Below are 25425 nucleotides of genomic sequence, written 5' to 3'. Positions count from 1 at the left end.
GTTGAAATACGGAAAAAATGGAGAAAACGAGACTCAAACATTTCATACAAATCTTACTACTATGCAAAACTATATTTTATTTAATACTGGGATATTTTAGTATTTGCGAAATCATAAAAAAAAATTATTTAGCATGATTGTGAATTAGGTTAACGGATTGCTGATTTCAAATGAACGGCAAAATCGCAATATGCAGCTGGCGGCAAATGTGTAAATCCCCCACTATACCAACACATATATATTTTCCCTATATGCAAATACTAATTTAACATATCGGCAACGTTGCAGTCGGTCTGACGTCATTTTGCCCTCGAACGACAGAGGTTCAATGGTGTTTCTATCCGCTAGTTGTGTTTTGTGCATAGAGTAGGGAGACTATCTTATCCACAAAATATACAGATTTCAATGTTTTATGATTTTATTTTTTTTTTCGTTTTAGAAATAGATATGTCTATTTCTGAAACGACACTAAAAGTCGAGACAGCTAAAATTTCATTTGTTCACACTGCACATGCGCACTTCCGAAATTTGTTTAAATCCGTCAGAGCGCGAAAAATTGCCAGAACCAAACCTAATTAGAGTGGTGATTTTTAGGATTAAGTTATTGGCGGATAATTTTGTTTAGTAATAGAAATATTAACGTATATGGATAACTATGAATCTAATAATTTGATACAGTTTTTCTTTGTGAATTATATGTATAGGGATAATAATAAAATATGGTAAGTTTTGATTAATAATTTAAGGTTAAGTTACTCTCTACTTTGTTATTTTATTGCTAGGAGTATAATATAAAAGGACATTTATTATTTCTAACATATCCGAAGGCTATTAGGAAATCCGTAGAAAAATATTAACATAACATTAATAAAATTAGGGATCAGAATGAAATAACCATTCATATGAAAGTAAATGAATGGAATACAATATGCTGTCTTTTACAAACAAGAAGGAACAGGGTAGGAAACTATGACAAAGGTAATATTTAATAATTTTTATACTTAAGTATGTTTACTTTTCTACTCTAATTGTAGATATCAAATATAGATTAAGATGTAGAAAATAGTTAAATAGCAATTGTTAATAGCTCTCCGTCAGGTTAAAATGAAAATCCAGTAAAGAAATGCAGAACGAAAAGGAAACAGAAAAGTATCTTGTATAAAAAAATAACACAATTAGTTTTTGAAATTACTTACATTAATAAAAAACATTAGTAAAATTAAACTTAGTAATTATTTTAGTATCATTCTTTTATTGTAAATATTAGTAATACTTTATTAAAATTAGATATAATTAAAACTAGTTATTAAAGAGAAACAAAAAAGAAATTTGAATTTAATTTGAAGAAACCTGTGATTTATTCTTAATATGATGATTAAAACTTAATGAACAAAACTATTATTTAAACTCTAAAAAATATAAATATAAGGATAAATAGACATCCAGTAGCTTTTCCACTGTCATCATACATTTTCTCTGCAAATGATTTATCGTCAAAAAATTATTGAGAAACTCTATTGGCATGTTGGTATTTACATCTGTATTTTTGTGATAGCAGTGAGCTGACATTTTAATATGGTCCTGATTTCTTAAGTAATACCTAAAAAGCATAAATATACAGTGTATTACCGTAAATTTATATGTACCTCGTTAAGTCCAATAAATCGTTCATCAGACACAAAATAAAGACTATTTAGCTGCTCCTGAATCTTTTCTTTAAGAGTAGCTATAATAAATTTCAATATTAACAAGTTATTTAAATAAATTTTATATGAAAACTTCTTGAACTTGCTGGTCCACTCTGTTACTCAATAAAAGCAATGGGAAAACCACTATTTCATTCATCTGTTATAAGTATGATAGTCCATGAGTTCCATCAACACATATTATGCTTGGGTATGCTTTTAATTTCCCTTCCACTATACTATTCATAAACCATACAGCAAAGTCTTGTTGTTTTAATACTCCATGCCCTTCACCTAGGACAGACACCAATATATCAACTAACAGCTGAATAAATATAAGCACTACTTATATTACCGTAAATATACCTTATATACCTTCTTGTTTGAAAAAGACAGCATATTGTTTTCCATTTGTATACTTTCATATGAATGACTTATTTCATTCTGACTCCTAATTTTTTTAATGTTGTGTTAATATTTTTGTACAGATTTCGTAATAGCCTTCGGACATGCTACAAATAATAAATATCATTTTATATTATACTCTTAGCTATAAAATAACAAAGTACAGGATAACTTAACCTTAAATTATTTCAAAACTTACCAAATTCTATTATTATCCCTATATACATAATTCACAAAACAAAAGAAATACTTTTATTTCTTGGTAAATTAAATACGAATATTCAGCAAAACATTATAGTGGTCACTATCTCGATAATATAGTATACAAGGTATTACAACGGTGATTACAATAACATTCGGTTATCAATTACGTCAACAACATACTCTTCGAGAGACTCTTAGAAACTATCTCTATTCATTTCTGGTCAAGGCGCCGGCCTTTATATCCAAAAGTGCAGATCTAAGCATTCCCATCGCCCGGTCCCGAAAGCACGGCTGCCTCGATTAGCAAATGAGTCATCCGGTGCCCTCTACGTAATACGTCAACAATGCCGTCCTATATTTTCTTACATTCGGCCATCCTGAAGTCGGTTCTGTCCTCAGAACTATAAAAGAATAACATATATCAATTTTCGACCTAACAACTTAATTACGTATATTTCGTCAAAACAAAACTGCATAAAACAAATTCTCAAAAGTCAACCATTGAAAAGTAATTTTCAACATTTCCTTTTATAAATACTAAATATTCCAACTGCATTATTGACAGATACGCCCACACCTGCAAAGCATTCATCAATTCTGGACTGGACATTCATGCACTCCATGTCCATATAGCTCCACTCCATATAGCTTCATGACTACTGCTCTCACAGTAGCATGATACCCACCTGGTCCTCCAGATCGCCTACTCAATTTTCTAACTATTAATTCTTGCTTCTTAAATGCTGCTAATCTCGCGCTCGCTGAACAAACACAAACTTCATTAGATGTCATCACCAAATTCACCTCTTCTTCACGAGGATCATTCAGAACTGATCTCCACCAGTATTCTCATGTCTCGGTCATAATCACAGCCATATAGATGTATAAATAAACTGTCTGTATAAATAAACTCTGTGTATGAATAAATTCCATTAGATCATGAAGAATTTAATAACTCAAGTCAAAACACTAGCGTTGTCTTTTAAATTTTAAAAGCATCTTATTGTTCTCTTTCTCAAAGTCATTTAAAATTATTGTTCGTCAATCCTGTTAACGTTTACACAATATTTAAATAATTGTTCATTAATTTTTAAAAATATCTCGACCACATCAAAGTTGTACAAATTTCTTTCACCGTTCGGTTTATTCACAATTCCAATTGCATCGATTTACGTAATACTGTTCTTATACGATCACTGTTCACATCACATGATTGACATCATCGCCAACGTCAACGTAAATTAACTCATACTCTGCAGGTAATGTTACAAAATTTCGGATAATCGGTCGCAGCTGTCCCTGCACCTCATATACTTCAGATTGTCATGTACGATTTTAATTCATCCAAAATATCACTTCATAATTCCCATTCACTCTTTATTCGATCAACATATCCAATGTAAGAAATACTTTTATTTCTTAGTAAATAAAATACAAATGTTCAACAAAACATTATATTGGTCACTATCATTCGGCCATCCTGAAGTCGGTTCTGTCTTCCCTGTAAAAGCACAACATATATCAGTTTTCGACATAACAACTTAATTACGTATATTTCGTCAAAATAAATAAGCAAAATTGCATAAAACAAATTCTCAAAAGTCAACCATTGGAACTGTTTCAAAATTCCACTCAAACTCTAGACAACTACTAATACCATACTGCCGAAACTTTGACCATGACCTTGCTATCTTTGTCCGTTCGCTTATCCTGAACAATCAAATTGTCGCCAGACGACAGTATCAACAGTAACCTAATAAAAAAAACAGAATACTTAATAATCTCATCAAAAACATTTAACATTCATTTAAAAGTCAGTAATTTTCAACATTTCCTTTTATAAATACCAAATATGCCAACTGCATTGACCACAAATGCCTCATCAACAGCTATGCCTACACCTACAAAGCATTCATCAATTCTGGGCAGTTCAGTTCCAACCTTCGTAGGGTGAAGACGTATTTTCAATACGGTCCAAGCTATAAAAAGATACCGTTCTTTAAAAAAACCCAGTATTTTATTACGGTTATTTAATTGAGCGTTAAAAACGCATAACAGATGCGGCTATCTGTCTCTCAGTGGACCTAAAGTGTAGTGAATACGTGTTTACGTGACCAGACAAAAGGACTGCATCTCATTTTTATTAGTGTTTAAAATTATTTCATCTTATTTTACAACAGTCCTTTTGAAATTCATTTATAGTATTTATAGTAAAAAACTAGTGCTAAAATAACGTAAGTGAAAAATGAAGTGCGTGAAATAAACAATGTATTTATTTTATTTTTTTTATCATCTGGAAGTAAATTAAATAAAATATTAAAATATTAAAAAATGGCAAACCATAGCGATTCAACCAAATCACCTGCACACTTTGATATAAGATTAGAACAAACAGCAATAACGCAAACTCCACCATCAGAATGGACTACAGTCATTAACAAAAAACGATTGAGAAGTCCAGAAGAAGAAATCGCGAGGAAACAAACAAGAATCAGTGACTATTGGTTGCAGAAACCGATAGAGACAAAAAACAGTTTTAGCAACCTGTCGGAAGAAATTGAAGAGAACATAAAACCAAGCCCTGAAAAAGTTGTTCCCAAACCACCACCAATAACAGTCTATAAGGTAGGAATAATAAAAAACATCCATGACTTATTGAAAACCATTACTACGAACTACACAATTAAAACAGTGAGCTATGAAACGATTAAAATCCAATTGTTCGAAGCGGATCACTTTAAAGTTCTTATAAAAGAATTAGATGAAAGAAACACCCAATACCATACATTCAGGCCAAAATCCGAGAGAACATTTAAATTCGTATTAAAAGGATTACATCACGGGACGGACTTTAACACCATCAAGGTAGCACTAGCTGAAAAAGGCCACGAGGTCGTAAATATTCACAATATACGACATCACACGACAAAAAAACCTCTGCCTATGTTTTATATAGACATAAAACCTAATGGAAATAATAAGGCGGTGTATGAAATCACCAAATTGGAAAATAATATTATTAAATGCGAACCACCACATATAAAAAGAATTATACCACAATGCACAAGATGTCAAGCGCACGGGCACACAAAGACTTACTGTCGCAAATCATATAGATGCGTAAAATGTGCAGGAGAACATAAGACAGGAGATTGTACTCGTAAAGTTCGCGATGAAAAAGTGAAATGTGTTAACTGTAACGGAAATCATCCAGCGAACTACAAGGGTTGCGCAGTTCACAAGCAACTACAGCAGAAACTCTATCCTGCCTTAAGGGAAAAAAGGCATCAACAAAAACAATCTACTACTACCAATCTACCACTACCCACCAGAACAAGTCAACCAGACATAACTTATGCCCAAATAGTTGAAAATGGTTCAGCACAAAAACGAGAGACAACATCTCAACCTACTGAAACTAGCAACATCTCAAAATTAGAAAATATGATGGCCAAACTAATGGATCAAATGAGTACGATGCTTGGTCTACTCACAACCGTCGTAAGCAAACTTGCCTAATGCCTGAAACCAATAGCTACAAAATCGCCGTCTGGAATGCCAATGGGCTCCAACAACACGCCAGGGAACTAAAAATGTTCGTAAATGAACAAAATATTGACATTATGATGGTTTCCGAAACACACTTTACGGACAAGAATTATCTGAAAGTTCCTAAATATAAGATTTATCATACAAATCACCCTGATGATAAAGCACATGGAGGTACAGCCATAATAATTCGAGATGATATAAAGCATTTCGAAAAAGAAAAATTCCGCAAAGACTACCTGCAAGCCACCAGTATAACCATAGAGGAAGCCCATGGACCATTAACAATTTCTGCGATTTATTGCCCACCCAAACATAACAACAAGGCAGAACAATTTCAAGAATTCTTCAGTACGCTAGGTAATAGATTTATAGCAGGAGGAGATTATAATGCAAAACATTTAATGTGGGGTTCAAGAATAATAACCTCAAAAGGTAGAGAACTGCTCAAAGCCATAAGGAAAGATAACTTACAATATATCTCTACTGGTGAACCAACATATTGGCCTTCAGACAGAAATAAAAAACCAGATACAATAGATTTCTGTATTACAAAAAATATTGATCCAAAAAAGTGTCAGGCAGAATCATGTTTCGACCTGTCTTCTGATCATTCACCAATAATAGTAACAATTTCTTCAAAAATTACCATCAAAGATAAACCCCCTTCTCTGTGCAATAATAGAACTAACTGGCCCTCATTTAGAGAAAACTTAGACCAAAATATCTCTCTAAACTTGCCGTTACAAACTGAAATGGATATAGAAATAGCAGCAATAAATCTTACAAAAAATATACAGGAGGCAGCATATTCCGCGACTCCCAACAGTGAAACATTTCCAAGAAAAAATACACATATATCATGTACAATACAGAAAAAGATAGCAGAAAAAAGAAAGTTACGACGAAATTGGCAACAGCAAAGGACTGAAGAGAATAAAAGAAAATTCAATAGGGCCATAAAAGAGCTGAGAGATCTAATTCAAATTGAACAAAACCAAGGCATTCAAGAATACCTAGAAAACTTGACATCAACTGAGGCTACAGACTATTCGTTGTGGAAAGCAACAAAAAAGCTTAGGAGATCCCAGCAGCATAACCCACCTATTAAAACAAGCGAAAATAATTGGGCGAGAAGCAATAAAGAGAAGGCCGACATTTTCTCAAAACACTTAAAAAATGTTTTTAAACCTTTCCAGTCTCAGCTACATAAAGATGACGAAAATAAAATTACTAGCTTTCTAGATTCGCCATTTCAAATGGATTTACCGCACGAGAAATTAACGGTCAAAAAAGTTAAACATACAATAATGAGAGAGATTAATATTAAAAAAGCTCCTGGTTATGACTTAATTACTGGCAAAATTTTAAAAGAACTATCAGAAAAGGCTATAAAACTATTAACATATATATTTAATGCTATGCTACGAATTAATTATTTCCCTAGTATCTGGAAAGTAGCTAAAATATTAATGATACTTAAACCAGGAAAAATACCAGAAGATGTGACCTCCTACCGACCTATAAGTTTATTACCAATAATCTCGAAAGTTTTCGAGAAATTATACATAAAAAAACTAAACTATATAATAGAAAAAAGAAAAATTATTCCAGAACATCAGTTTGGCTTTCGCAATAAGCATGGGACTATAGAACAAGTGCATAGACTTGTAAACCAAATAAACGCTGACCTAAATGCCAAAAGATATTGTTCGGCTGCTTTTCTAGACATATCTCAGGCTTTTGACAAAGTATGGCATACGGGTTTGCAGGTTAAACTAAAGAAACTTCTCCCTCATCCGGACTATCAGCTATTAAAATCGTATCTCACTGACAGACATTTTATTGTAAATCAAGGCGATGAACATACCGAATTAAATCCCATATATTCAGGAGTTCCGCAAGGTAGTGTACTGGGTCCAGTACTGTATCTTCTGTATACGGCTGATCTGCCCACCACAAAAATAACTACTGTGGCAACATATGCAGACGATACAGCAATCTTAGCATCCCATGAAGATCCAGTCACAGCATCAATAAACCTACAAACCCACCTGGATCAAATACAATTATGGTTGAAGACATGGCGCATTAAAGCCAATGAATCAAAATCCACGCATATAACGTTTACCCTGCGTAGAAGAACATGTCCACCAGTAAATATCAATCATCGTCAACTTCCCCAAGCAGAGCATGTTAAATATCTTGGTATGCATTTAGATCGACGCCTAACCTGGAAGAAGCACATACTCTCTAAACGGAAACAACTAGGACTAAAATTATATCAAATGTATTGGCTCATTGGGCGCAAATCCAAGTTATCATTAGATAACAAGGTATTGCTGTATGAATCTATACTCAAGCCCATTTGGACATATGGAATTCAACTATGGGGTACCGCTAGCAAATCTAATATATCCATCATTCAACGGTTCCAAAATAAGGTGTTGCGTGCCATTGTTGATGCTCCGTACTATATTTCAAATAAAGTGATACAACGCGATATTCCTCTAGAACCTATAACGAGTGTAATCCAACGTGTTTGTGTGAAGTACTTCGAAAGAGTGTCAGTGCATCCCAATGTACTCGCTAATCTGCTAAATATGCGACGTGATAGTGAAGTGCGTAGACTAAAACGTTTAACACCACCTGATCTGATTACTGGACATATGTAGAGTTTAGAATAACCATTAGAATAGGTCTAATTAATTAAGATAATATTTTATACAGAAGATTGCTTATTGAAGTGATTTTCTACATGCCATGTATATATAATATAAACAGAAGAAATACTTATTGCCAATAGGGCAGATTGTGGACTCACGAAGAGTAATAAAAAAAAAAAAAAAAAAAAAAAAATTTTGGGCTGGTCATTCATGCACTCCATGTCCATGCTGACTCCATATAGCTACTGCACTCATATGACCTCCTTCGGCCCTGCCTAATCCATCTTGACTTCTTGCTCATCAGTGATTACTGCTCTCACAATGGCATAACACCATCTGGTCCTCCAGGTCGCGTACTCAATTTTCGAACTATTAATTCTTGCTTCTTAAATGCCGCTAATCTCGCATTCGCTGAACAAACACTAGCTTCACAAGTTATTGCTTCCAAATTCAGCTCTTCACGAAGATCGTTCATAAGTTTGATCTTTACATTACAATCTTCTCATTTCCCCATCAGCATTTTACACACCTTGAAATTCGTCGAAGTTTACTAATATTTGTTTACAAAAACGTGACATACATATAAACATTGCATTTCATCGTAAACGAATAACATCATCATTACATCCATATTAACTCTGTCTGTATGAATAAACCTCAATAAATCACGAAGAATCGACTATCTAGTATCAACGATTCAAAATATTGCACATCAAACTAACATTGTCTTGTCATTTCAAAATTATTTCAATGTTCTCTTTTCCCAAAGTCACCTCAAATTATCGTTCGTCAATCCGGTTAACGTTTACACAATATTCAAGTAACTCTCTATTCATTTTCAAAAATTATCTCAACAACAGAGTTTTACACATGTATTTCACTGTTCAGGACATTTATATTTTAAATTACATCGATTCTACGCTGTACTATACCTATACCTTCACTGTTGACATCGTCACCATCGTCAAAGTATTTTAACTCATCTCAGCAATAAGTCTCACCATCTCGTCAATTGGTTGCAGCTCCTCCTGCATCTCCTATTTTTCAGATCGCCTGTATAATTTCGATTTATCCAAAATATCACATCACAGAAGTTCTCGTCCACCTCGTACTCGTCAAATATGTCCAAACCATTCCTATTTATTATTAGCACCTTAATCGTATAACTCCAATCAAACATCTCACCCAAGAGACTTGCTGATATTCACTGTTAAATTATCTTTATGTAAATTCTTAAAACACCACGTAATTATCACAAATCAGCTAACCATAAAACACACCGTTCTATATCTGTTTAAATAGGTCGTCTTTCTAGTCGTTAAACCTCCAAACACAATTTTATATAATATGCAATACTGTTCTCAAAATATCATAGTACGAATCGTGAGGAATAAAAGCCATTTTCAACATCTGACAAATCTTCGCTCACAAATATTTAATTCCGAAGGTAAATCAGTTACAGTATATATTTTATTTCATTTTTTTACTCTACAAGTCCAGGTCGGAAGCAATCCATTTGTTCTTTCTTTAAGCAAGCTAGCTTTTTTCGTTAATGGCATCATTCAAAGATATAAATCCTCGGCATTATAAGTCATCAGTTTTCTACTCCGCGAATAACACGGCGATCACATATACAAATTAGGTCAACCGCGACGTAACAAATCTGTCTCATTACATTTTTCTCTTGAAAGATCAACTCGAACAATGATCACAAACTCAAAAAATAGAAAGTATCTCTCCTCCGGCGTAAAACATCAAACTGGAGGGTCAGCGCAGGGTTAGAATCAACAGATATCTTAACATTTGTCTTTAGAATCTCAATCCGGACAGTCACAAATTAAACGAACAAGAATATCACACGTTGTTCCATTTTCTAGTTTTCATTCTTCTTCATTTCTTCATACTTGAAACTCAAATAACAAACAGTCCCGGCTGTTATTCTCCACGCCCAACGTCTTGTGATTTTCCAGCAGGCATTATGGGTACTAAGATTTTCCATGATTAAACTTGTGCAACAACTAGACAGTATCGGTCTCAATCATTGCCCTCCAAGTCTTCATATGCAAAACCTCATTAACCAAAGTCACAAGTCTCGGCTCAAACAACAAGCAGACAGTATCGGTCTCGGTTGTTATTTTTTCTAGCCTAAACGCATTGCGACCTTTGCCAACATCTCCATCTCCATGACCTCAGGATATCAACATGGTCATCGTGGTAATCCAATTTTCAATTTGTTCCTTATCATACATTCACATCAACTATAACATCTTTCGTCCTGATGTGCCAGTTCATCTCCGTCACTAAACTTTATTACTTTCATTCACCTTTCCTAATTTTCCTTCAGACTTCTGAATAAATTTTCACTTACCTTTGTAGCTTCAATAATCGTCATCTGGATACAACAAATTTCACTTTCCTGTTTCTATCGTAACATCATTTCTGTTTCACTGATATGTAATATATTCTCATAACATGATTTTGAAATTCCATTATATTGAAGTCGTCTATCGTCTCAGTATAATATATTCACTATTTTCTCATTATATCATCGATTTTGCCTATTACATCGTCGAACACAAACATAATTCTGTAACTCTGGTTTCACTGCTTGCCAAATTCACTGTATTCATTGTATGTTCGTGAAGTCTTTGCGATAAATGCACTTTCATAATCGCCAATTATTAACTAACACTATCATCTTTCTTGAACAGCTTCTTCTTTCAAGGCTCAATGTATAATAGCACACCCATTCTGAGCGTATTTTGAGTATAATCCCACTTCTGTTATGAAGTTTTGGATATAAAGGCGCCGGCCACTCTTGACTTACACTTCTGTATATATCGGACAACCATATAACTCGAAAGTCCTTTAATAATAACCTTTAAAATTAGGTACCAATTTAAAAGGTTTTTTTTAAAATTATATTTAATCTGTTCTGAAAAATATCATATTCATGTGTTGACGTTATGCATAATGGGCTTCTGTGGTTAGGTTCGTCCATCAGGCTAGTCTCGTGGAATAACGTCGACCATGTGATGTTGATGGGTTCCGTTCCTCGTGCTATCCTTCCATGAACGGGTCAAGCACCTGTCGAGTGGCTTATATTGAGCTGGTTTACCTGTTAGGCACTTCGATCACGTCGGGTCGATCTTCGATCTTTTCGGTCGGAATGTGTGGCTGTTGATGCGGTCGCTTATCGGTATTAACACTTACTACTCTTTGTGGAAGGAATTCGCACGGAAACTAAAAATACTGATTGAATTAATACTTGTTTATTTTAATATTGAATGACACTTGTGGTCGACGGGAGAATGGACAGGGTATTAGGTTTAGGTGAAGGAAGTACGGCAGCGCTGTGAAAATGGTACTGTTACAAGCGGGTAGAGAAAAGAAGAGAGCGAGACGTCGTCGTGGTGATCTTTTATAGCCGGAAACCGCATAGTACTAATCCACCAGCGTTGCCAACCTTTGGGCTTGCTGTAGGTGAATGCGTGGTGGCCTAAAGGGTCGTAGCGCTCAGATGTTATAATTAGGTTGTAACATACACAGAGACATTTATTTTTTATTTACTCTATCTGTTTATGATAAAATTTTTTAAGGAGGAAAAGTTTCATTTTTAGTTTGTAGTTGGTACTAATTTGCAATAATACATGTACAATAATGTCAAAAAAATCCTACCGACTGGGCCAGTTATAATATGTGAAAAGGTTTAGAAAAAAAAACTATTAATTTACTTGAAATGACGGACTCCTATGACGACGATATGTCCCATTTTTTAATAACATTTTCATGTATTTCGAACCCGTGCTTCTACCGGCTTAGCCATACTGCATTAATCTGTACAAGCGATAATCAGAAGCCGCTGTCTGCCGAGTACGTGAATTGTTGCAAAACCTCCCATTTGAGCTGCAGCGGTAGATGCCCTAAAATATTTGCAACTTGTTACCAGTTTTTTGTAATTAATTTTGAACCTTTTTGGTCCTCCTGTCGACCTCTCCAAACGCTTTGGTTGCATATTTGTTTAAATAAAAAAAAACCAAATAAAATAAAAGTACTGAACTGATAAAGTCGAAATAAAATTTTGAGATACTTTATGGTTTTGAATATATGGACCACAAATAAAACTCCGAATATTGCTCAACTCAATGATTTATTCATTATTTCGTCATTACATGTTAGGAGGGTCTAGCCATTTGAAAAGCTATCTTAAATACTGATAATTATTTTAACATCTATAATCTTGAAAGTACTAATATCCGAATACTCAGAAGATAAAACAATTACAGGTATATTTCCTCTCCGTACATGCTTAGTTCTTCAATAAACAACAGAATTACATTCCCATCAAAAACGCCAGATATTTAAGTTGATTTACCTTCTAACTTTGAGATAGTTGCACCTTCGAAAATCAGTTTAAAATATTTTCACATCGCTTTTATATTAATTGTACATTAATCATACACATAGTCGTTTATTGTCTAGATACCGGTTCTGGAAAACTTTTGGGTATGAAGTGAGTAAATGCAACTTAAACGATTATTAAGCGTTTATTCGTTGTACAGAGTGATTAATATTTACACAATTTTATTAGGAAGGTATATTAACTTTAGGTAATCTGGATGTAGACTTGTTTGTTCATATTGGTGTCAAATATGTATCTGAGATACAATTTTAAGATAAGTTACTGCATTGACACAGTAGTATTTTTTTGAATAACTCAATATGGGGAATATAGCGAATATTTTTTCTTGACACCATCCAATCTAAAAGTTTTTCTTTCTAGGCGTTATTTTTTGTTTCAGTTAGAACAGTATTATATATCAATCTATACAAGGTAGACGGACAGCGTTTGCATTAGAAGCTGAACGTGATGGAATGGTGTGAAAATATTTTAAATAAATATTCTTGTATACATGTTTTTTTAAATCCTATTCAAGGAATGATAATGTTTGTAAAACAATAATTTGAATCGATTTATATGTGGATTGTATAGAAAAAAATGGTTTAATTGTAAATTGTATTGAGGCTATTGTTGTGATTGATGATTGAGTAAGTAGCGATCTTATTGTTTTACCAACATATATCAGTACGATGGGAAATAAAAAGTGTATGGTCGAGTTTTTTAATATTATTGTACACACTTCAGACGATGCAACCATTAGGAAAGTATAAATACTAATAATGATATGTGCATACAACATACACGTCATTCGCTCTAAATTACCGCTTTATGTAAAGTATTTTTATATGAAATTTTCAATTCAATGAAAAAAATGCTCGATATACCGAGATAAACATAAAAATATAATAATCAATCAATTTCATATAAAGAACACTATGCATTTTTTGGTTTTCATATCGAGTAGTTTAAGTTTAATGTGGCTGAGTGATTATCCCTAACGGACTGTAAGTCTGTTACGACGACAGAATTTTTTTAGTCTTTTTTAGCGTTTACGATGTCCTCTACCAAAAATGATATGTTATATCAAACATTCTTCTGAGATTTTTCATACGAATTCGATATTTTTTCAGTAACAGTTTGAACCAGGAATGGTCTCAACTCGTTTTGATATACACCACACTAGCAACTTTGACTACTTTCCAATGAAAATCTAGAGACGTTTGAAAAACATATTTTTAGCAGTGCCCACATAACATTCTAGATAACAAATTCCTCTACAGTCCCTAAAATTGACAAAACATAAAATTGACTAGAGTATATCTCTCTCCACAGCTCATACTTTCTCTAACATAATATACAATTTTTTCTCTATAGCCACATTTACTACTTAGGCAATAGGCCGCAAATATCTCTAAAACGATATTGGTCACGATTCCCGAGCGAGGATTTATGTTTTCTGTGAAGTTTTGGAACACAAACACACTCCATATGAGCATTCCAAATTGTTTAGAAAAATCGGCTTGCGAATCGCGAACAAGGCCGTTTTTTAAATCTCTTGCTGAAAACATCTCGCAGCGACCTTCAGAGACGTATCAATATTAATGTGTGCCTTCTAGAATACCAGAAATCAACTTGTATCGCTGCTAGCTAGCATCGCAAATAAATTACATGAAATGCATTCATGACCTATGGGATTATGAGTATATAGAATATGTAAGGAAGGACTGGTCTGGTATAATATGCAATGAATGAAATAGTAAATAGTTTATTTTTTGTGGAATATTGTTTGATAATTGGTATTTCTTCACACATAACAAGAAAATTAGTCAAATATCAAGTTCCAAATAGAAGAAAAAGATCCAAGCATTGAGTATTTCTATAAGAAAGAAAATCCGTTAAATTAATACAAATATAAAACAATATAAAATATTTTAAATTATGCTTGGAATAAGTTGATGTTAATTTAAATGAATGTACAAATTATACCAGCCAAAGTTTTCGTTGACGTTCCAATAATAATATTTACATTTTGTCATGGAATGCCTATAAATATTATTTAATCTGCTTTAGACGGAAGCATCTAAATGTTGGAACGTCCCTTGTGAGTCGATTTACAGAGTAACTGCGTTGCCATACAAATATTTGACATATAAATGAAACAAGGACAGAATATAAACACTCTATAGCAATTATATTTATATACAATGTAGGAGTTAAACATTTCAAATTGTAACAGAATGATATACTTACCTTCTAAGAAATAAATGTTTGTATGGCAAAAACACCTCTATAACAGAACGTTAAAATTAACTGTACATATTATAAAATACGATAATACAAACAACGAAATCCATATAAAGAATCAATTTCTAAGTTATATAGTTTACATTTAACGCTTGCATCAAATAGTTATTTACATTTTAAGTACAGAGGATATATAAAGCGACTTAATTTCAATATAGGCTAGAACGTCATGAAAAATGATTAAAACACTTCCTACCAATATTGTGATTTAAATTAATGTTATTGTAGGATTCGCGTATAAATGTTCCTTTTTACCAATTAGTAGATGGAAAATCTGCCTAACTTACATTAGGAAATTGGCAGTGTTATTTTGTTTATTCTATATTGTAAATACTTTGTGCTCATAATAAGATAAACAAATAGAAAACAACCTGGTACTAGTGTTCTAAAATATCACCCATAAGGTTGTATTTGGTTTTCAATTAAACTCGTTTATTTTCAGTTCGATCTGTAAATATCTAAAGTACAATGGTGTAAATAAACAGCTGTATATATCTTATCTTTTTAGGAACTAACGAAAGAAAATGTCAAAATTTAATTTTGACAATTGTTAACAGTGCTCTTAATGAAACTATATTACGGTTATCAATATTATTATAGATTGGTTCAAGTTGCATAATTATTAAGTTTTCTATTTAAACTCCATCATCCGATTGTGCAAGTTCTAGTGTGACTTTCAAGCATTTTTATCCGATAATTTTTCGTCAGGCCTTACTATAAAATGTATATACCACGACAACCAGGTGTTCTACTATATAAGGATCAAAAAATAAACAACTGGCAAATTCTTAGTTTCAGAAGAGTACCTTTTGTCATATGAATATTTCATATATTAGATATATCTGCATCTATTTACATATTTCTAGTACAAAACATAACATACAAACAAGATTACTGTTAAAAATGTATTAGTACTTAATTATAACGGTAAGTTTAAGTATATATTGCTTTTATTGAAGAAAAACCATAAGGATAAATAAAATGTTTAATTCAAAGACTGTTCCATGTTAACGTATTTGTAACGATGCTTCATGAATTTATCAAACTTCATTGATATGATATGAACTAAATTTATATTGAATAAGTTATTATTTCCTTTAAGACTTAGATATCGACATTGGCACCGAGATATTGATGAACTTTTTATTGAATTTCCTAGTTTATGTTTATAAATATATCTTAGCTGTCCTGTATAGATTTTGTTAAATAGAAATATAATTATAGGCGTACATTTTATTTCTGGCTATATATTCAGCACAATTTGTATCTGAAGCGACTTATTGGTTAACTAAGTTAAGTACGAAAAACGATTCAACATATTATCGATCCTTATTTTAATCGAGCAATAGTTCAGATAGAGATAAAGGGGACAAGAGCATTACAAGCAAAGTGGAAACCCAAAAGATTTAATAATATTAATTGATAAAATATCACGAGATATTCAGTACCATTCTATTAACAATATCAAGAACTTTTCATATTTTATATATTTAATATAGTATTTTAATTAGCAGCATCATATATTGACTAAAATTATTTAGTTCATGGAAGTCAAAATGTTTCATATTTAAGAATAATCATCATGTATATATATCTATGTTAAAACTATCTATCATAGTAGGAAGATGATAATACTTAAAAGTCACACTAACAATTTTAATCCCATTAATCTAATAATCGAGCCTACGCCATTAATACCTCTTGGTCATTTAGGTATTTGAGAAGAATCCTATGTTTTCGACATTTAAAGCTTAAAAAATAAGTGTTTATTACGAAAAATCTACATGTCATTTACTTGGATGCCGCTGAAAATGCGACAGTCCAAAATAAAAGTACGATCAAAGGAAACATATTGTGCCACACGCAACAATCATTAATCTATAAATCCATTTAGATCTTTATCTAGTTTTGTTTTAATTAATAAATATCATTTTTTACCTACCAACTAAAATTATATATATATATATTTATACTCCTTTTTTAAATATTTAGTTAACAATGATCCTATAAGTCCTAGTTTGATTTCTAAAAAGCAAGTATTACATAATTAAGGTATAGTGGAATTATTGAAATACGTAGGTAGGTATTATTATATATGAGAGCCACTATACCGTTTCATTAAATCGATAAAACTTCGCTTGTTGATGATACACGACTTTGGAGGATGATACATATACATCGAGTGATGATAACAGTTGTACGCCTACGCGATCCTTAACTCAAGTTAATCTAGTTTGTCTTTTATTTGTGCTGCCACGATAAGAAAGCGTTATTATTTTTAGAGGCCCAAGCCGCAAATTCAGTCGGATTGTTCTCCATCTCCCTCCACGTCTTTCTCGCCCACCTCCCTTGTGTTGCTATCTTCCGTTTCGATACTGCTAGTCGGTGTCGGTGTTTCTTCCACGTTTAGTAAGCCGGAGCTGCCTTGAGTAGTCGTTTGAACATTTTCAAAGCCACCTCCTAAATAAAAAAAAAGTTAACACAATAACATTGATGCAAAACTATATGTAGTTACAATTAACTCTAGCATATATTTATGTTAATTTTATTCATAAAAATAACTTTAATGAAATTATTTAAACGTTAGAATAGAATAATCAAATTACAAGAGATAAAATAGGTATGAGATGTTGTATATGTAAATCAGCATTAAATAAATATATTGTTACAATTGCATTACATTGGCGACTTTAATGTATATCAGGATGCATAGATATCGTATTGATTAGTGTTATATTAGATGAATGGAATTAGCATGACAGATGTATATCCATGATATATATATATCATGCTAATTAATATTATGATGACAGATTCGTATTTGCTATCCTGACATAAGTTAAAATCTAAGCAAAGGAAATTTGACTTTATTACTTTGATTAATTGTTCAGTGGTTTTCACACATACGAAAATAAAAAATAAAACAACAAAACATTGGACATCGGACATCAGAACAATAATGTAAACGTTTGGAAGTAAGATATATTTTACATTCAAAATTAATGTGATAAATTTCATATTAAAATTTTAAATATTCTTAGTAGCCAGATATACAAGATCCAAATATTTTATATGATTTTAGGATAATCATTTTAGTTGCAAAATAATAATATAAACAATAAGATACACTTATGACCACAAATCTAAATTAAAAAGAGATACCTACATAAGAAGTATATAGTCATTAGGAAAAGCTAATTAGTGACTAAGTGAAGAAACATAATGTAGAAATATATAAAATAAAGATTTGAGGAATAAGAATGACGAAAAATAGTTTATATTTAAGGGTTACATGTCACGTATAATAATAAGGTAAATAAAGAGGAGTTGACCTAAACATTGGAAAGAATTGGTAAAAATTTGTTTCAAACTTTCAAAATGATATTAAAAAGGAAATTAAATCTGATTTAAAGGACATTTATTTTTAAAGAGAAAATTAAGCAAGAAATATATTTGGATACTGAATTAAAATTGGAAAAATATATAACTTCTGTAAAGTTTCTAAACAATATGAAAATTGACGAAGTAATGATTTCAATTAAATAATTTAGACTATTGTTGGATGTACAATTTTAAATATCAAGTGTAGTAAAAGTATAAAATAATCCTAATGTAGGATGAACTAATTAATTATTTGGGAGAGCTGTCCCAGCAAGACGTATATTATATGCACAAAGCATAAAATAAACAACGTAATAAGGAAATGGACTTCGCAGAAGATATAAAATAAACTGCAAGAAAGGTATAAAACAAAACTTAAGTAATAAAGAGTATGTTTCTATTATAAAAAGAACAGAATCATCAAAGACAATGTTCCAAGAGTAAGCCGAAGTGATGTTTTGCAAGGTCTGGATGGCCAAATGTTGTATATATAAAGATTAATATTTAATAAAAATATTGTTATAATTGCATATTGTATCGAAAAATGTTATACTAGTGTTGCCGATATTGTAAATGCGCTATTGTACATGCTCGTAACGAATAAGGCCGGTCTGATCGGGCTGAATATCTCATTATTATCGGCGGATTCATATTGGCAGGCTAAAACGATGTATGTGATTGGTTCGTTATACGCGTGCGCTTTTCGAAAATCTGCATTAGGTTATGTTATTGTTAGGCCTGAGACACCCACGGCGTTTTTTACCGCCAATATATGCGTATATGGGAACATATGCATCACTATTACGTTCTACAATATCTGTTACTATATATTGCTTCTACAAAATTAATTCGAAAATGTCACTAAAATATGATAAAAATTGATATATATATATATATATATATATATATCAATATATATATATATATATATATCTAAGAGAAATCGCCAAAATATTTAAATGATTTCAAATAGAAACCAACGCCCGAGAACATTTTTAGTCAATTCCAGAGCGCTCCATATTTTTAAAGAATATCGAATTAAAAATATCAGTCACCAAAAATATCAATATATCGACCAAAAATATGTATCGATATTTTTTCGGCATCACCAGTGGGAAACATATTATGTAAACACTTGTTGAATTTATGTATTATTTAATAAATAGAGAGTTGCAACAATATGATATAAATAAATAAGAATGTAAGCATAAACATGAAACGCAAAGATGCTATAGAGTAGCCTAGACACTACTAAGAGCTTTAGGGCTTATGTGAGATTTATAAAAATCGGAGTATGTGTAGTAGTAGGATTTATAAATTAACCGATCGAATAAAAATATCCTGAAATATTTCAAATTTGGAAATTTTATAAAAAAAATTAAAATAGATTGGGTACTGCAGTATTATTTAAAACTTTGTATTACAAATAATATTAGAAAGGATGGGAATAAATAAAACAGCAGATATCTCAGTTAGAGAAATAGCTATTTAGTGTTACCTAGTTTAGCCCTTCCAGGAATCTTAGTTTTCTGAAGTTCCCGCCGTACTGTTTTTGTTGAAACAGTATTACTCAAGTGAGTGTTAAGTTCTGCTGTTACTTTTGCCGCGGTAGTTTTATATCGTTTGTCCACAATTCTTTTTAATAAACGTCGATCTCTGTCAGTTAACTTTGGGTTTCGCCCACTATTCTTCTTCGCCGATGATGTTTTACCATGTTTTGTGTATGCTGTCATTACCGTGGATACTGTCGCTCGTGAAACGCTAAATAAATCAGCTGTTTTCGTCACAGACGCTCCCGCTAACCGAGCACCAACGATTTTCCCTCTTTCGAAGTCTGATAAATCACACATGTTTTAACTGTCAAAAAAACAGTATAATTTTTCTGTGTATAAAACACTAACATATAACCTATAAAACTTTGCATGTAAACTAATATCTGGCCCAACCAAAATAGTCGGTCACGAAATGTCACTTTGTTAGGCGATGTTGCCAATTTGCTTTGTATTCTAGGAATATCAGCCGCGGAGAAAGTATATTTTGTGCCTAATTTTATGGCCATATTTTGTTCAAAATATCAATACTTATTTTTAACCGTATCAATATTTCTTTGCAACAGCCCTAATTCGTACGGGAAATTCAGGTTTAAATGTTATTTTATTCTAAACACTCATTTTTTATTATATATGTTTGTTTTGTATTATAATATTAGTAGAATTAAGTAATTAAATCGGTCGGTATGAACGTGAACAGAGCATGGAACAGACCAAGATTTTCTCTTGTAGAGACTGCACGAACTCGTAATACAACTCGCTCTATTTTGTATGGTCATATCAGGAGGTTTCATCCAGGTGAGTTTCTGATATACATTTTTAATTCGGTATTTTTCTACTGTATCTTATGATCAATCATTTATGTTTCAGAAAAAAATGTGCATTAAATCTGAGAGAGTGCATTAATTTTCATGTGTTACATGTGAAAAACAATATTCCAGCCATCAAAAATTGAAATACCATTGATCCCGAGCAAATTATCATGTTATTGTTGAAAATAGTGTAGTGGCAAATATGACAAAACTTTATGGACTATACCAGTGTACTGCTACAAAAGCAGATGCCATTAATCATAAATGATTATCTCATAACATAAAAATTGAGAAAGAAATATTGAAATTTAACACTTAAATAAGTTGAAATATAAAAAAATATGGCACTAGAGCAAAATATGCAAGGCACTAGAGCATCATTTGTCAAGGGACGATCTATTTGTATTTGTTTAAATTTTAATACAATATTTCAGTGCAATCGATCTAGTTTTTATGACTGTAGATCAAAAGGCATTTAAAAGTACAAAGAAGTAACAAAACAAATGCACATTATCTAATTGCTATATAAAAAGTGAAGAATATGAAGTAGGATACACTAAAACACATTTTGGACATGAAAAGCTTAAAAAATCCACATCTCTTGATAATAGAGAAGAAATTGTGGGAACTTAGTAACTAAAATGCTATTCGATGTGATATTAGATGAAAACAGAGACAATGTAGATACTACTAATGTAGCAAGATTTGATTTACTGGTTAATAAAGATTAGGATTAGATTAATAAAATAAAGTGTGCCTAGAACTCTACCTCATGGAAAAGAGTTCACTAAAATATAATAACTTATAAATCATTATGTATAAATATAAAACATTGCACTATTTTCGTTTATGTTAAATAAATTATATTTAATTTAATATAATAAATTATATTATATATAGTTTTTTGTATTTTTCCTAATTTCTTAAGTGAAACTCATTAACTGGTTATTGTAGTAACAAAACTAGTAATGCTAATAATAGTTCATTAGGTGCATTAAAGAGTACTAATTATTATCATTCAAAATAATAATGCTCAACCATTTCAGACATGTCTACTTGATTTGTTAAATATTAATATAATAAATAATTGTATCAATAATTAATAAAATGCTTAAAAATTAACATCTATAAATAAACAACTCTTTAATTAAAAACAAAACGAAAACATTTTGAAGATGCATATAATAGTCATACAGGCATAAAATATTTCTTAAACTTTTGCAATGGTTAGACAATTTCGATTCAGATGGAAATCATATCGCTATAGCGTCAAATTATTGATTTACATTGACGTGTATTTACAAGAACTTACAAGAAACAAGACCAATATCACCATCAAAGTTGGTTAAGATCATTAAATATATGTTTAGGTTGAATTACAGATGCCTTTTTTAAATTGTCAAATTATAAAATAATCAATAATGTTTTTCAAATGATATTTTACTTTGGACACTTTAGCTTTAATGCGTTTAATAATAATAAGGATTATGCCTAATATTAATTTTGTTCAGGTCTAGGACGAAAAATTATGGGGATTGCAAATTTGGTTCAAAAATATTTTTTTCTTTTATAGAAGTAAACAAAAGTTATTTACATGGAGAAAACGAGAACATTTTATAAAAATTACAATATTTTAATACTATACATCTGTATAAGATCATTAAAAATAGTTTACTTTATTTGATTGAGAAGTCAAATATGTTTTCAGTTTTACTAATTAATGCTATCTTCTTAAAATTATTTATTCTGTACATATTTATTTATATCTACTTACCATTTTTATTTGGGCTGTATTTCATTTCACTGATAGATCCAACTGAAGATAAATAAGATGATTTTTGTTCAGGATATTTGCTACCAATTGTATTATATTTGTTTTCGCTAATGGTATAGGTGGAGTCGGTTTCATAGCTGACGGCACTTTTAGTCGAATATTTGGATGTGTCCGACGTATAATTTTCAAAGAATGATTTAATGTCCTTCGTGGATCCTATGGTATTGAATTTATCATTGTAATTATTCTCTGAGGGATTGTAGGACATATATGCTCCAGTTAAAAATGGATTTGTGCTGGCATAAGTGGTTGGCTGAGAGTAAAGTCCAAACATATTTCCTGCGGTAGTGTTCATATTCGAAATTGTATTCTGTAGTCCGGATAATGAAGAGGAAAATGGTGGAGCGGTACCACCTAATGTTACGTTCAAACCTGCTGAGCTAGCTTGCATGGCTGGTGAACTAGATCTAGATACCTATAATAGAAAATTCAAATTTTGTATTCGTCATTATTGATTTTATATGATCGCCATTTGTTACCTGACTAAATAAACTTGGAGACGCTCTACTGATACTTGTTATAGATGGGGAAGTTCTAGGACCAGCCGGAGAACCAATGGAAGATGACAAGGTTGTGGAAGGTGATTGTCTGATACCCGGAGAACTAATGGTGACTGATGGGGAAGAACGCATCATGGTCTGGGATGAGGGAGAAGCGCGGATAGCTGGAGAACTAACGCGGCTGGGCAGGCAGTGTTTGACGGAGTCGGAGCCTGATTGGGAGTCACTACTGCTACTTGGCGATCCTAAAAGAGTAATATGTCACATTATTATTATATAATAAATATATATAAAAAGTATAAAGAATCATTATGACAGTTATTTAATACATTAGCTGAAAGAATCAAATAGTACTTTGTTTATCAACGTAATTTCCTTCTCCAACGTTTCTCCATCCTAATATCTAGTATCATTGTGACTTTTTTATTTGAGTCGAATATATCTTATTTGAGTAATTTCTCGAGACATACTAATAAAAAAAACGCTTCAGTGCCTTGGAAAGTAAGGAATATAATATTAACACCTTGACTGCCGGAGCGATATTTACAGTATTTTACGTTTGAGCCAGAGGCATTGGGAGAGAGGTAAAATTTTTCATTTTTTAAGCTGTAATGCACAGATATAGATATCTATGAATAATAAGGTTCTGTGAAACAATGTTTCAAATCCAGTTAAGAAAATTAGGGAAATGTGTCTTGGTCATATTGACCGAGCCGGTCCGATGCAGTATAAAAGTTAACTTTTCACACCACGCCGGCGCGGTCGATCCCTGTCGATATTTTGTAGTATGCGTCGATGCGCAGAAACATTTGACAATTTAGTGCAATTGTTGCATTGTGTACATGTTGTGTGTGTAAAAACATGTAGTGGTATCGAAAGTGGGGCCCAAAGCGACCACTCACGGATGACAAATTCTTTGATATCTTAAATAATTCGGACTTTGAAGGTATGTGCTATTATTTCACATAAATAAAACGTGTTACACTGTAAATTTTGTAGTAGGTGACGATATCAGTGTCGAAGAAGACGTCTCTAAGAACGATGAAGAGCCAATAATTCATTCTACAAATCCCTCAACAAATTGATACATAAGAACCTGATTGTGATAGTAACAACGTTGAAGAAGAAACATCATCTGATTCAGAAGATGATGAAACTATAATGCGCAGAAATATTGACGGACCTGAATGGAAAATCCCATAAGGTAGACAGCCAATTCTTATCCCATTCACGAAAGAAACAGGAGTCAATAAGAATTTGTCACAGTTTCTAATTATTGAGAAATCTCTTAGGTTCTATTCTGCATTAATTGATGATAACATCTTTATATTCATTGTCGATGAAACTAATCTATATGCGACACAAGTCAATGCGAACGATGTTACATCTTACGCGAGAATACACGATTGGTTTGCAACAGATATCTATGAGATGAAGTATATTTTTGTGTACAAAGAAGACAAATATGTAGGGACAGGCATCCTGAAATTTCGAAAATTAGTTGCCTATAGTTTGTGTAACGCGTGTCCTCCTCCAGTGGAAGAAGCTGAAGTCGTTAGTCGTTAGTTAGAAGTACGTCAAGGAGAAATGTCGTTCTCGTCAAAAACTGTCGGCGAGAAGAATCATGACTGGAGTGTAGTGAGGAACTTGAAGAGGATTCGAACTTACTGTAAAGGATGTGAAGGGGTATATTCTATATATGAATCTGCGTATTATTTGTTTCAACAAGAAACATCGCGAAAGAGGTATTAAAATGAAATAGGAGTGAAATAGGTACTATATCTTAATATCTATTTAGAATTTTTGTTTTTTTTAAATTATTAACGGTATTTGTAAGAATGTGATTGTTGTGTTTGTGTTTCAAATTTAGAAATGCTGCGTTTTTTTATAGTATTCCATTTTATACAAATTCCTTTAGCGTTTTACGATAATAAACACCGCCTTTTTAAAGTATTTATTATATCATTATTATTTTTTGTTTACTTTTGAAATTTCTTTGTCGTTAAATTTGTACGCAAGAATATGGGAGATGCGTAAAGTCTCTTACAGACCGCGGCGGCATGGGGGAAAGCTATTTTCTCGGTCATATTGACAGATACGACAGTCAACGTGCTAACCAAGTGTTAATGTAGC

The 25425-nt window shown here is 32.0% G+C and overlaps 1 protein-coding gene and 2 long non-coding RNA genes across 7 annotated transcripts in view; 1 reads left to right on the top strand and 2 right to left on the bottom strand.

Moving 5' to 3' along the window:
* Positions 1-1262: 1262 nt before the first annotated feature.
* Positions 1263-1812, bottom strand: LOC143189951 (uncharacterized). Its single transcript, XR_013004119.1, has 3 exons — positions 1647-1812; positions 1537-1600; positions 1263-1476 (listed from the first exon to the last, which is right to left on the bottom strand). It is a non-coding gene; the product is annotated as an uncharacterized LOC143189951 (long non-coding RNA).
* Positions 1813-12640: 10828 nt separating this feature from the next.
* Positions 12641-25425, bottom strand: part of RhoGAP100F (Rho GTPase activating protein at 100F) — a 224448-nt gene continuing 211663 nt past the window's right edge. For 4 of the 5 annotated variants that reach the window (XM_076393958.1, XM_076393959.1, XM_076393961.1 and 1 more), the window contains 3 exons: positions 23272-23537; positions 22733-23207; positions 12641-17675 (listed from right to left, as the gene is read on the bottom strand). In XM_076393958.1, coding sequence (XP_076250073.1) covers positions 17515-17675; positions 22733-23207; positions 23272-23537 — 902 coding nt within the window. In that variant the 3' untranslated portion in view covers positions 12641-17514. Of the gene's footprint in view, positions 17676-22732; positions 23208-23271; positions 23538-25425 lie in introns of those variants that run through there. The other variant, XM_076393962.1, reaches the window with a different exon arrangement.
* On the top strand, positions 20109-21857 carry LOC143189949 (uncharacterized). Its single transcript, XR_013004117.1, has 2 exons — positions 20109-20944; positions 21017-21857. It is a non-coding gene; the product is annotated as an uncharacterized LOC143189949 (long non-coding RNA).

The sequence above is a fragment of the Rhynchophorus ferrugineus genome, unplaced genomic scaffold (assembly GCF_030347505.1).
Source record: "Rhynchophorus ferrugineus isolate W39M unplaced genomic scaffold, kcgeb_rfMv2 rfM2, whole genome shotgun sequence".
Lineage (NCBI taxonomy): Eukaryota > Metazoa > Arthropoda > Insecta > Coleoptera > Curculionidae > Rhynchophorus > Rhynchophorus ferrugineus.
The sequence above is the reverse complement of the archived record's forward strand: the minus strand, read 5'-3'. Positions and strand labels throughout refer to the sequence as shown.